General features: G+C 38.6%; 1 protein-coding gene across 1 annotated transcript; it reads right to left on the reverse strand.

Annotated features, from left to right (window-relative positions):
* Positions 1 to 1,443: 1,443 nt before the first annotated feature.
* Positions 1,444 to 2,434, reverse strand: LOC109183643. The gene is made up of 2 exons (XM_019333708.1): positions 2,209 to 2,434; positions 1,444 to 1,635 (listed from the first exon to the last, which is right to left on the reverse strand). Exons 1-2 carry the CDS (start codon positions 2,356 to 2,358, stop codon positions 1,444 to 1,446), a joined length of 342 nt encoding a protein of 113 aa, XP_019189253.1. The 5' UTR covers positions 2,359 to 2,434.
* Between the last annotated feature and the right edge of the window lie 12,600 nt (positions 2,435 to 15,034).

The raw sequence follows: 15,034 nt of genomic DNA on the forward strand, positions 1-15,034 counted from the left end.
TATCTAAATGATCTTAGATTACAGTTGCCATGTACTGTCAGTTGATCTGAAATTTATTGCCACAAGTTATTTTTGCTGATTTTTTTTTTCAGTTCAATGCATCAGCCATATAAGTTATATGGCATTGATTTATAAGAGATACTGCTCTAGGTTTCATGAGGTATATATGCAGTTCTCTTCTTTAAATTGACTTAGTGAATTATTTTTGGTTGATTGAATTAGTCAACTATTTTATCTTAGTCTGTTTATTGAATTTTGTAAGTTATTTATTTGAAAAAAAAAAAAAGGTTTAAGTGACTTATAGTTTAGTCATTTAACCTATGTAATATTTAGTTGTATTGAACATGAAAATTATTACCTTAACATTTGTGTTCCTAAATTCTCACAAGGCATATGAAGAGAATAATACTCTGATGCCTTATATTTCTATTTGTATTTGTTCTAAAGGATCTTAAATTACAGTTGCCATGTTCAGACAGTGAATGGTAACAGCAAATCAGTTTCCATAGACTGTCTGTTGATCTGTAATTTCTGTTCTTTAGGGAGCAATTCAGGTAAAATTTTGAACTGAATTCTTTATAATGATGATGATGATACAGATCATGGATAGATGAAGAATTATACACATGCTCCCTTCCTGAGTCTAATGATTCAGCTTCCATTATTCAATAGGTAAGTTCCAGTTTATATCTCAATTATTTATTTTTTGAGTGCTACCATTATGTGATGAATATTTATGTGTATTATTAGTTAGAGTGCCAATGATTAGAACATTGAGTACATAATGAATTACTAAACTCTCTTGAATGTCTGAAGTATCTAAACAATCATTTCATTTCACTAAACTAATACATTAGGTATTAACTGATGTAGGTAACTTGAAAATGTTCTTCTTGGAAAATGCTTATGTGATTCTGCCAGTTCATAGGTGTGTAGGAAAACTCCTCCAGTCTGGTATGATTTGATTTTGATGAGTCAAATTTTACTTGCAAAAGGGACAGGAAAGTAATCCAAAAATAAAAGTATTAAAATGCATACTTTGTGTCTAAAAAAAATGCATACTTTGTAAATCTATTACAAAGTATTTCCTTATCAATTTAGGCATTTTACATTGGGATTATATTTTGATTTAACAAAACACACCTTAGCCCACATTTCTGTCTTCAATGCAATCCAGCTGTCTCCCATTTTAGGTTTGAATGTAGACCTAAACCCCAACTTCTAAAGATCCTGAAAGTATTATAGAAAACAAAATACCGTAGAGAATAATAGTAACACAGATCTAATAAGCTAACAATCAAGTCAATCATGTAGGATAACACAATACCAATTATATAAAACAAAATAAAACACAGTCTTTTAAAACATAATGTTAAAAAAAAAAAAAAAAAAAAAAAAAAAAAAAAAAAAAACTGTCACAGTGCTTCAAACTGTCACTTTTAGTCATTTCACAAATGTCATGTCATTTTTCCTTCTTGTTACTTGCCCCTTTTGCCTTCTTGATTCCCTTTGAAGAAGAGAAAACTCATCCAAGAGTGATCTTTGAACAATCTGTGAATCATTCTTATCACTCAAATCATCTTGTGTAGGCTGTGTAGTAGCTGGGCTGTTAACTTCTTCACCTTTAGATGCTCCCTGCACATTTTTTTTTTAAAGTTAAAAGTATATACATGACTGCATGTGAAATGTGAAATCAGTAGATAAAAAAATATCATAGATCATGAAAATTTAAATCAGTATCGGGTAAGATCAGAAAAACATTCCTTCTATGATTATGGAATGGTTTTCCCTGTGTTTGTCTTCCTGTCATTTTGTTTTCCAAAATGAAGTATGTCACTCTGCCAATATTTTGATCTCAGAAATTAAAGAAAAAATAAAAATCAGAAGAAGCAGTTCAATGTGCAATCAGAAGGGGGTACTGGTCTTTCTATCCCATGTTTGTGTTTCTATGGTTATGTTTTGCAGAATGAAGTATATATATCCCAACATGATTCTGTTTACAATGCAGTAAAAAAACAAAAGAATTACATGATTATCATGAAGCAAATTAACACTCTAGACTCTTGCTGGTATGCCCCCCTCCCCTAATTCAGGCACTTCATACACCCTTGCACAACATACTCTTATACCTCTCATTTTGTGTACAGCCATCTCTGAGGAAGACTTGAACCTTAAACAGTAAACAGTATACAAAGAAAATTGGTTTACCTCTTCATCGCAGACCAAACATTCTTTACTCTTTATCTGTGTAGAGCCTCTATTTTCTGGTATTTCATAACATCTCAAACACCTCAATCGTATTACTCTCTCAATATCTAGAGGGCCAATATCTTTAACACCAATATACTTGCTTGGCATGGTTTCTTTGCAGAGATTTTGGGTTCTTTGTTCCTAATTATCAGGTTATTCGAACTGAATATATGGTGAACTTGGGAGTGGATATGTGTATCAACAGAGGTTTATATAGAGTCTGAAATTTGATTTTCAAATTTGAATATTGTCTTGGAACTATGAAGGCTGCTGGAGACGTTTCAAGACCTAAGAGTACAATCAACAGCTGAATTTTTCGAAGCATTTACTCAGATAGAGATGTAAAATCTGTATGTGTATATATATATATATATATATATATATATATATATATATAGATTTAGGGTTAGCTTGTCATTAGAACTCATTCATTATTAGAAGTCTATTTATATTCCTTGGTAAGCCAAAATAGTAGCCGGACATTGGAAACTGAAGGGTCATGTGAACACAATGAATTCGACAGATATTTTTATTAACTTAAAACGACGCCGGTTAGTGTGGGCGGAAAAATATTTTAGACCTAAAGTTGTTGCTTTATTATAATGATATATTATATTCATATTTATAAACCATCAGATGTACAATTGAAACCAAATGAAATACTGAACAATCAAATTTTACAAGCACTTCTAATTGTAGTTTAGATTCGGTTCGGGTGTGCTCGGATTTTATTTTGGATATTCGAAAATTTTGGGTGATGTTTTTTACACCTGATATCTGAACCAAATTTAATTCGGATATGTTCCATTTGGATGAAATTATTTCGGGTTAGTTTGGATATACTCAAAAGTTTATATTTATCAATTTTGAGTTTTTTTAAAATGATGTTTTTTTTTTGTATTCATATTTTTTCATATACTATCAAATTAAAAATAAGACAATAGTATATACCGGGGTTCAGTCTTGTGACCTTCCCTCAAAGGGAGCTACAGAGGTGCCATATGAGCACAAGGTGCTTGGCTAGAACATATACTACCTTGTTATAGAGTCAATAGTGATGGGGATATTGGGCATGTGCTAAGGACTTGATGGGCTGACATTGTTGGGTCATGGATGGAAAGGAAAAGCAACTAGGGGTGGGGAGTCATGGCAGTCGCCGGCCGGAGAGGACCGTCGGCTAGGGCGCTGGCCCTAACCGGCGATGGCGGGCCTAGTGCCCTCTCGCGCGGGGGCGGCAGTGTGTGGCTGTCGGCGGCCCTCGCACGAGGGCGAGGCGTGATTTCGCACGGGGTGTTGTATGCGTGCGTGCGTGCCGGGGGCATGGAAATCCGGTGTGGCGCGTACGGCGAGGAACGTGGGAGTGGTGAGCGTGGTGAAGATTATGTGGGACACGCGGACGAAGTGGATAAGGGGGGTACGCTATAAATAGGGCTTCCAGAGTCTTAGCAAGGGGCAATATAAACATGACAGACACTGCGGTCTAGCGGTCTTGATCTCATTATCTCAACCCTCCCACCTAGGTTTGATTCCTATCAGAAGCATAGCTAGCTTTAGCCCACCCCGTGGGTCTTGTTCTTTATATTTGGGCCATCATTTCGGGCTTTGTACATGTTGTTTTGGGCCTAGCACCCGAGTAATAGAGTCGTTGTTTTCCTACCCCATTCTATATTTTTATACCCGGATAGTATTCAAAAAAGAAAAGACAAAATGCTAATAATTAACTAATAGACTTTTAAAAATTAATATATTATATATTATTAATTATGAAATACATTTAGAACTAAATATATAATTTATATTATTATATTTGTAATAAAATTTAGATTAGTTCGAGTTTTGGGTCAAGTATACATAAAATTTTAACACTCGATATTCGAACCGAATTTATATTCGAATATTCCAAAAATTAAAGTATCTAAACCGATAACTATTCAGTTTACTCAAAATTTAAAATTCAATTCGAATTTCGGATATAATACGAATTACGCACACCCCTACAGTTTAGAATCGAAACTCAAAAAATTTATGATTCCACCTCATCCGCCTCATTTAATTTCAGTCATAACTACTTTGAAGGGAACTAAGTTGTAAGCCAAATTCAGGAGATCTTCAATCAGCGTGATGCATGCCTTATCTCTAATATTCCTTTACCCGTTTCTAGCAGGGAAGACAAGCTCATTTTGATACGGGAAGAGCGCGGTCAGTTTACTGTTAAGAGCTGCTACAGAGCCCTCATTGGAGAGCAGCCACCTGATTGCAAGAAAGATTGTGCAGCTCTTTGGAAATGTAGAGTCCCACCGAAACTGAAATCTTTTATGTGGCAAGTGTGCTCCTCTTCTCTACCTACAACCGATCTTCTTCGAGCCAAGAGAGTTAACTGTAATCCCATTTACCCGCTGTGCTTAAATTCCAATGAAAGTATCTTGCACATTTTCGCTCACTGCCCCATGGCCTCTCAATGTTGGAGTCTGTCCTCTATCAATATTACATCCCCAGTAGCAAATTCCATAGATGACAGGCTTAGTGACAACTTCAAACAACTTGATAATTTTCAGCGCAGCCTCTTGCTCATGATCAGTTGGTATCTCTGGTATGCCAGAAATGAAAGAGTGTGGAACATTGTTTCTCTTTCGCCTAACACTGTTGTGGAGAAAGCCAAAACACACCTCTAAGAATGGATAACGGTTCAAGAAAATCTGAAAATGTTTAATTTTCTTCGCCTCAACAATCGTCCTTCATCACCAGATGGAAAAAACCAAGTCGGGGAGGGTTAACGCTTAATGTGGATGGTGCAGTTAATACTTCAAGTGGTCGAATGGGTTTTGGATGGATCTTGCGCGATGATCATGGAACTTTCAAGGCAGGTGCTAGCCTACCATGTTGGGGTCTGTACTCTGTTAAGGAAGCTGAAGTCATGGTAGTACGTGAAGCGCTCAGCTGGTTGAAGGAGAACCATATCACTCATTGTCACCTGGAAACTGACGCATTACAAATCATTCAGGGCCTCAAATTTGCTAGTCTTGATTCTCAATTTGATCTTATTTTCCTTGATGTTAAAGATTTACTTTCATCGCTTAACAATGTTTCAATCTCTTTGTTAAACGATCAGCGAACCGGATTACCCACCTGTTAGCTCGGGAATCCCTTTCCATGTCTGATCGTAGGGTCTGGACTGATGTCCCTCCCTCTTTCATTGTTAGTTCTTTGTCTGCGGACCTCTATTAATGTTATCGTTTTATTTCCTCAAAAAAAAAAGTTGTAAGCCAAATAAGGAAACACTAAACTCCTTCCATTTATGACAAATTATATCGTGCACCAGGGCGCACAATGCATTGTGCATCCTGACCAGAACGACGTCGTTTACCGTTTCTGCTGTTAATTTCTAAAAATAAAAAATTCCTATTTCGGATGTACAGAATTATATAGTAGAATGCACATAAAATCCTAACATAATAAACAGAATCTAACATAATATATTTTTTTGAATGCTACTGGCTCTATTACATTGTAGTATCTGTTCATATACTTTCTCAACCTACTGAAACACAAAGAACCAATACACAAACTCTTAACATAATACACAAATACACATAAACTCTTAACATAATACACAGAAACTCTTAACAGAATACACATAAAACACAAGTGTTAAAAAAAAAAAAAAGAGTTTAACATAATACATAGAAACTCTTAACAGAATAGACATAAACTCTTAACAGAATACACATAAAAACGACGAAACGGGATTGGACATACGGAATGGTGTTCGTCGCGTCAACTCCCCATTAAACTTATAAAACGACGACGTTTTGGGTCAGAGCGTACAATGCATTGTGTGCCCGGGTGCATGATATGATATAACGATTGTCCATTTATCATACTAATTGCTAATAATACTTCTTTGCTTTAATTGATTTCTAGGCCCATCCAATCGTGGGCAATACAACAGGAATATTCAGCTCTGTTGATGCTTGAGGTTGCTTATTTGCTTAGGAAGGTCTTAGGCTATATTATGCAAAGTTCATTGTCTAAGAGTTACTAGATAAAGGAAAAGTTAATATCCTACTTTTTTTTGAAAGGAAAACGATCAGAATATATTAAAGCAACAACTCTAGAATGGAGTCAGGGAGGACTAAATGTCAAAACAAAGTGTCTTCCTACAGCATGGAATTACAAGATGTAGCTAAAGTATGAGCAACAATATTCGCAATTCTAGGAACATAAATAATAGGGCAAAAATCAAAAGCATTCAGCAAATCAGTGCAATCCTTAGTAGCTATACCAATATAGAAAAGATTTCGGTAGAGGCCAGCAGATTGGTACGAAGAACAGCACAATCCCTATGAATGGCAACTGTCATCTCCCACCTCTGTTTTAGCCAAGAAAGGGCCTCTATACACGCGATGGTCTCCGCCATAAGAGCCGATCCACAAGCAGGGAGCAGGCCAGACGTCGCAGCTACGAAGTCCCCATCCAGAGAAACTAACACAGCACCCATCGATGCTTTACCCGTGCCGCTATCCCATGATGCATCTACAAAACAACGCCATTTCCCAGGCTGCATATATGGCTGGTATTGTGGCAGGATGTAATGCAATCTTCTAGCTAGATACTGCCGAGATAGCATCCCTGCGAATAGACAAAGGACGTGGCACACAACTCCTCCAAACAGCTGAATTTCTAGCATTCCAAAGGTGGTAAAGAATTCCAGCCACCTTAATACTGCCCTCCCCGTCAAATGCGTGAAGAAGGCGGTCCAACCACTCAACAAAACGGATACATGTAGCATTTGAAATCACTAGTTCAGACTCACGCCAAACCTGATTCGCCAAGTCACAACAGACTAGCGCATGTAGCACATCTTCCTCATGCAAAGCACACACGGGACATGCCGATTCAATTTCAATTCTTTTTTGTAATAAATTGGTAGTGGTGGGTAGGGTATTTGTTACAGCTCTCTACAAAAAAAGTTTTTCATCTCGGGGGTGCCTTGAGCTTCCATAACTTAATCCACCCATTAAAACCAACAACAATCGGGGGTTAAAACTCCTCACAGCACGTCTATAACCACTTTTAACAGAATAAAAACCCTGGGGATCATCCATCCAGTACCATGAATCAATATAGACTGGACAAATAGGCAGTTTCAAAATCAGATCCAACAAATCATTTAGAATAGCAGTATCCCACTTCTGAGTGGGCTGGTCAATTAACCCTGAGACTTTAGCACCAGCAAGATAAGGGGGCATAATAGTTTGGATCATGGGATTCAAATCATCCGGGAGCCAAGGATAGCCACAAATAGTAGTGGAATCCCCATTCCCAATTCTACGTCTTATACCATCACAAAGTAAATCTTTTGCAGCAAAAATACCCCTCCAACAAGAACTCGTGTTATTACTCGAAATTGCATCAACAAAAGAAGTTTTAGGGTAGTACCTGAGTTTATAAACACGAGCCACTAACGAGGAGGGGTTAGTGAGAAAACGCCAACCCTGCTTAGCCAACATAGCCATATTAAAAGCTCTCAGATCCTTGAAACCCAATCCTCCTAAGCTCTTAGGAGTAAGAGTCTATCCATGCCATCCAATGAATACCACATCCATTACTGCCTCCGGTACCCTACCAAAACCTGTTCATCATTCGCTCAATGGCCACACAAAGAGAGTCAGGCAGCAAAAATACACTCATAGAAAAAGTAGGCATTGTCTGAACCACACTTGGATCTCTTTACCAACCCGTGACAGAAATTTCTTATTCCACGACCCAATTCTCTGTTTAATTTTATCTTCAGTGTACGCAAAAACAATCCTTTTTATTACAGCCCACAAAAGATGAGAGACCCAAGTACTTATCAAAGTCATTAGCCCGATTCACCCCCAGAACACTCACCACAGTAGTACGGTCTAGGGGGTTGGTATTACGACTGAAACAAACATTGGACTTGTGGAAATTTACCGACTGCCCCGAGAAAATTAAACCGCATAATCCTGTAAACATTGTTTGACCACAGTTGCTTCCTGTAAATTTGCTTTAAAGAAAATGAGGTTATCATCAGTAAAGAACAAATGAGAGATAGTTGGAGCCACCCTACAGCCATGAATGGACCTTGTACCATGAGCATGTTGCAACAACAAAGATAGACCTTCAGCACATATGATAAACAAATAAGGGGACAGTGGGTCTCCCTGTTTAAGATTGCGAGTAGGGGTGACTGTACACCCACAGGTTCCATTAATCAGGACATTATAGTTCACTATGGTGACTCAACATTATAAGCTCAATCCACTATGGTGCAAATCGCAAAACCTCTATCATTTTTCACAGAAAAGGCCACTCCATATGATCGTAGGTCTTAGCCATATCCAACTTTAGGGTCTCCCATCTCACTTTTCCTAGCTATTTACGATTTAAATAATGCCCCACCTCTGTAGCTAGTTAGATGTTATCTGTAATCAATCTATCTGGGATAAATGCACTTTGAGATTCAGAGATAACCTTCCCCATAAGACGCTTCATACAGTTTGCCACCATCTTTGCCATGATTTTATAAACGACATTACATAGTGCAATAGGCCTAAGGTCAGACACCAACTCAGGGGACTTCTTCTTTGGGATTAACACAATATTTGCATAATTTAGGCTATTAGGAAAGGAAACTGAAGATAAACAATTCAAAACAAAATCAGAGACATCCTTACCCACCAAGTCCCAGAAATGTTGATAGAAACCAGGGATCATACCATCTGGACCAGGTGCCTTCCACACCAGACTGAGCAGAGTTTCCCATCCACACCTTTTCACCCTCAACAGTCTCAAAGGTGTTGAACATCTCTCGGTTGCAACATAAATGCATGGTTGCACCGGTATCGATGAACCACTCATGTGGTTAGAGCCCACGAAGTTCACCTCGGTCACCATAGCCGAAAGGCTAATCTCGACCTCCTTCTAATTGCTCTCTCCAACAACGTTGGATTCAGAACTCTTGTTCTTCTTCCTTGGAGCCTTGCATTCAGATTCCTTGTGGCCAGGCTTGCCACAATTGTAGCATGTACCAGGAAACTTGTTCTTGTAAACGCCTCCTTTCGGACCTAGCTTTCGTTTGCCCTTCTTGTTCTTCTTGGAGCTTTTACCGTGCTCCACAACATTGGCCTTAGCACCATCAACGACAGGAACTCTCCTATCATTCATCCTATTCCCCTCCTCAATTCTGAGTCGCGGGGTCAGGTCCGCAGGTTCATCTCCTTCCGCTTATGCTTAAGGTAGGTCTTAAAGTCCTTACAACCTGTAGGCAACAAGTGGATCACAGATCCTACTTGGAAGGCTTCACTCAGCACTATGCCCTTGTTACGGATCTCGTCGAAGATTAATTGTAAATCTTCTACCTGAATTAGCACGGTCTTGGAATCAACCATTTTGAAGTCGAGGAATCGGCCAACCACAAATTTCTTTGCACCGGCATCCTCACTTCAATATTTATGATGCAAGGTTTCCCACAATGCTTTCGATGTGCTTATCTATCGATACACATCGTATATCGTATCACACAATCCTTTTAGGATGTAGTTTCGGCAAAGGAAGTCCGTATCCTTCCAATAACCAACCGCCATCACGGATTGAGCATCTTGTTCCTTCAACTCAGGAACTCTCTCGGTCAAGAACCTTGCCAAGACGAGAGTTGCTAGGTAGAACAACATCTTTTGTTGCCACCTCTTGAAGTTCGATCTGACACCGGTGAACTTTTCCGGCTTTTCAGCCGATCCGCTCAGTACCGAAGGTACCCAAGTCATGAGAATTTATCCCTCGGTGCTCCCACCGTCTTGTGAACCTATGTTCACTGGTGGTGCCTAGGAATTCGCAACATTGTTTCCGTTCCCTCCATTGTTGTCCACAACAATATTTTCCTCCCCTTGATTTGGCAGTATGGGTTCTCCATTTCTTCAAGGAAATTAGATACAAAAAACCAACGGGAAAGCGAAGGGATAAGGTTTTAACAGTGTTGGATATATCATTGGTAAAACCCAATAATAATCCTACAAAAAATAAGGATTATCATTTTACAGAAAAATTGGGAAGGAAAGGGTGAAGAGAAATGGCTCGGGTTTGGTGTAAGCTGTTAGCACGAGTTGAGCGAATCACTCTTTCCTTAAAACCTTATTTGTTACCTCCCACAAGTGATATAAGCGTTGTAGCCTAGGTTTCCCAGGATAAAACGTGCTATGGTTCAACCTTTGAGCACCCAAACTTTGAACCCGGCGAACAAGAGCAAGGCTTTGGACACAGTTAGGCTAAGAAAGGAGTAGAAGCAGAGATTTTGGAGCTGAAAAACTATGATTTCTTGTGTTGTAAAAATGTTGTTGCTCTACCCCTTCTTATATAGGGCTGTTAGAGTGAATAGCATTCAATGGATGGCATTTAAACTGATTAAAAATCAGCTCGTAACATCTGAAACATCAGGCCACTACCAAGAGATTAAATTCGAAATTTAAAATTGGAATTAATAGAAATTAAATTCCGTAACAGATGAATTTAATCTCACAACAGTCACTTTGGCTCTTGTTGTCAGCACACGAGAGCTTCAGGTTCGGCCTCTCAAAGCCGAACCAACAGTAGCACGAGAGCACGAACTCTCGTGCTCTAGTTTCGGCCGCGCAGGCCGAACTCTCGTCAGGCAGCACGAGAGCACGAACTCTCGTGCTCAAGGCCGAACTAGTGGCTGAATGGGTTGGAAAAATGATACCGAAGTTTGGCATAAATTATGCCCGCAAGGCTTGCCAATTTTCGGACGACATTCGTGCCCGCAGGCGCCGGCGTACATGAGTTCAAGTCTGAATCAAGCCTTTTCAGTCGCATTTTGGGAGTTGATTTGGACTCCCCCTGCGCGCGAGAGAGAGCCTCTATGCTATACAATTCAATAAGCCTTAAAAGAGCTCTTGTATAAATAGTGGTGCAAATCCACTTCCCAAACCAATGTGCGACAAAAGCATCACTTTTTCCCTTCATTTTCCAACTCAAATGGGTCTACTTTGAGAATCAATATCTCATTCACCCATTATCCATTTTGAGCGTACAATATATCAATCTCTTCGTCTCACTACGAAGAACCCGAATCCACTTTGACCCGATCCAAATCGGAAGTGAACCCCATAGATAATTGTACCACAAAATAGCCACTTAACATGTCATTTTAAGCTATTTTTTTCCAACAAGAACTGCAAACCCCGCTCTCTCCCTTCTTGCCAAGCTTCCTCCACAACCCCTCTGCACCCCTCATCTAGAATCCAAGCCACCTCAAATTTAAAGCTCCTTCTCCCCCTACCTCGGTGACAACTTGTACCCCTAACATCAAGGAATAACGCTGAATGGTAAGAAGATTGGGTGAGGATGCTTACCACAGTAGCAGCCGTCATATAACTACACCATTCATCCAAAGCCACCACCACATCCAATCGCTCCTCAACCCAAGCATCTGTGTCCCTCCCACGCTCCTACGTGAAAGGATAACCTACCGTGGGTAGGCCATGCAAACTACAATCCTCTAGAGTCTCCACAAAACCACGCAAGAGATCCTTGGGGTGAGGGTTTCTCCAACGTTTTTCGTTTCGAAAAGCTAGATCATTGAAATCACCTACAGTAACCCAAGGTAAGTTAGACTGTCCTCTCAAGGACCTTAGCAGGTTCCATGATTCCCTTCGTCTGTTGTGTTCAGGACAACCATAAAAATAGGTCATTCTCCACGGAGAAAAACCTACACAATTCACATCCACATCAATATGATTTCTAGAATAACTCAACAGACGGTAGTATTCGTTCTCCAAAACAAAGCCAATCCACCATTCAAACCTACACTATCTACATAGAAAAGTCCATCAAAACCCATACGAACTCTAAGGCGTTCAGTATGCAATCTTCCCACCTTAGTTTCCATCAGAAAAACAAACTTCGGCTTCTTATTGGACACCATGTTCATAATTTCGAGAACTGTCCGTGGATTGCCCAAGCCACAAAAGTTCCAGCTTAAGGTACACGTTGCCGAAAAAACTGACGCATTGCTCTGTCAAAATTTCGCTCATCAGATTTCACAAACGTGCCAATAAACTTGCCTATAGTTTGTAAAACAGTTTCAGATCGGTAGCCCTCCGTCCTTATTTCACCTTTTATAGACTCCTTTTTCAAGGAGGTGCGAGATGACTGAGCATTAACTCGCTTTTCAGGCTACATGCAAGCAATCCTCCATCCTTATTTCACCTCTTTATTAACTCATTTTTAAAGGAGGTGCGCGATGACTGAGCACAGACTACCTTTCATGCTACAAGCCATCCTCCATCCTTATTTCACCTTTCTACCAACTCCTTTTTCCAAGTAGGTGTTAGATGACTATGCACTGAATCCCTTTTCAGGCTACAAGCCGTCCTGCATCTATATTTCACCTTTTAACCGACTCCCTTTTCAATGAGGTGCGAGATGACTGAGCACCGACTCCCTAATTTTAGCAAACTTTATATGTGTGTAAATGTTAACTTGTAAATTAGTAATGTTTTTCTGGTGTTGTTTATTGCTAAGTAAAACTTAAATTAATCACCCTCCAGGAGTAATTGCAGTGAATGAAATATGATTTTTGTATAGTCAACACTCTCTCAATCAAACTCATTACATCCTTGAGTATTGGTGATAGTAACTCATTTCTGTTTATCTGGATTTGTTCTTCTTGGACTACGTATGAATCTTATTGCGACGAACCTAATAAATTTTAGATGATAAGCTCAACAATATAGTATAAATAAATTTGATCATAATAAATTGTACATCCATCTTATGAAGCAAAATAGTGAGTAATTAAATAAAGAGAAAATAGCATTTTTCATCGTTATATTTATACAAAATAGTTATTTTAATTTTTCAATTGTTAACATAATCTTTATTGACCTTTTAATTTTGTACGTGGTAGCAGCAATTTTGATCCCTCTTTCTATTATGTTGCAGTTTTGACGATTTTAGCTTTTTTCATTTACATGTTAATGAAGGTTTTAATAGGCTAGAATTGCAAATTATAGTTTTGTCTTTATATTAACTAATAAACTGTACAAGTAAAATACAAAGGTGGTGAATTTTAACCTGATCGGAGACTAAAATTGTTAATTTATAAACAAAAAAAAAAAGGGAAAAATTGCATATTTGGTCACTGAGTTATTCCCAAGTTCTGACTCAGTCCCGTACTTATTACTATATCTATTTTTAGCCCCTCTTTTATTAGCGAAGTGGCGAGTTTAGTCGCTGATGTTGGTATTCAGTATGCAGCTAATAGAAAACTTTTTAAAAAAATATAGAGGCAAAATAAGAATTTCAAATTACAATCCATTCTTATGTTGAAACCCATTTGCGCAGCAGTATTTGTGTTCTTCCAAGCTGCGAAATCGAAGGTCTTCATCTTCCAAGCATTAGCATCTAATTTCGTCCACTTCCATATTTTGAAATTCATAGGTAAGTTGTTTCCCTATTTTATATGTTCAAGTAAATAAGGAATATTCTTAATATTGATGAACTAATTTAGCCATTATTTATAGGATGTGTCATCTCCAACACTTACAAGTGGGAGCTCAATTTGTGCCCAACAACGTTCATGAAGACATTGTAGGATGCCTTCTCCAAACCAGCTGCATAGTAGGATTTTTTCGATGATTACATTGAAGATATAGGGTTTTTGTCAATTTGGGGGGAAAGTATTTTGGCTAAGTGTGTAAAAGGGGAAATGGGAGAAACATGTTATATTGCATACAAGTTTTATTTAAGAATTTACTTCTTTCCCTTGGAATTAACTCTGTCAATGCACCACTAACATCAGGGACCAAACTCGCCACTTCACTCATAACCAAGGGACTAAATATTGTTAGGAACATTTTGTATTTAGATTTTGATGATACCAAATGATAGGAATTTTAGTCCCCAATTCTTTTACATTTTAGACTTAGGATTATTTATGCTCAACATTTGAATAGTTCGAATAGTACCTTGAGTATTCACAGTTCGGTTAAACAAATCATCCGAATGATAGCTCGAAAGGTCATGTTTCGGTTAGTCTCAACAAAGGCCGAAAGGTGGAAGGGCCTACCTTTCGGTGTAAATGGAAACGAATGGTAAGGACAATCATTCGTAACCGAAAGGTTGCAAAAGGTCGAAAGATAGAAGGACCTACCTTTCGAGGAATAAAAGGGACAAATGGTAAGGATAATCATTCATATCAGAGAGGTTAAGGTTCGAAACATTAACCTAGTTAACCATTCGAAAAGAACTGCTCGAGACATTCTTTGAACCAACAGTTCGAAACCTTAAAAACTTAGCGAATGTGTCCGAGGAAAAAGAAGTCCTAGGAACACATTCCAAGGTAAATTTTTCCTTAAAAGCCTTGACATTTTGTGCAGAGCAAAAAGATATGTCCAATGCAAATTAAGTCACTAACGGCTGGAAACCTGACACGCTCACCTACCCTCCGGATTACCCGTCAATCTCACTGGTTAATAACCGTTTGAAATTGGTTTCCCTCAAACAGACCTTTTTCAACACGTCTATAAATACCCTCTTCCAAAACAGAAGAAGGTGATGGTCTATTAAAATTTCTAAGTGATTCAAAGTGACTTAAGGGTCTTCACATCTAGTGACCAGTGAGAAAGAGAGACAAAATCTTAAGTTCAAATATCCAGATTTCAAGAGACTTGTGCTGCTGATTCAAGAAGATCAAGATCCCAAGCCAAGATCTCTAGTTGGGGAGAGAAAAACTATTTTCTTC

This window comes from Ipomoea nil, unplaced genomic scaffold (genome assembly GCF_001879475.1).
Source record: "Ipomoea nil cultivar Tokyo-kokei standard unplaced genomic scaffold, Asagao_1.1 scaffold1149, whole genome shotgun sequence".
In the NCBI taxonomy this organism is placed as follows: Eukaryota; Viridiplantae; Streptophyta; class Magnoliopsida; order Solanales; family Convolvulaceae; genus Ipomoea; species Ipomoea nil.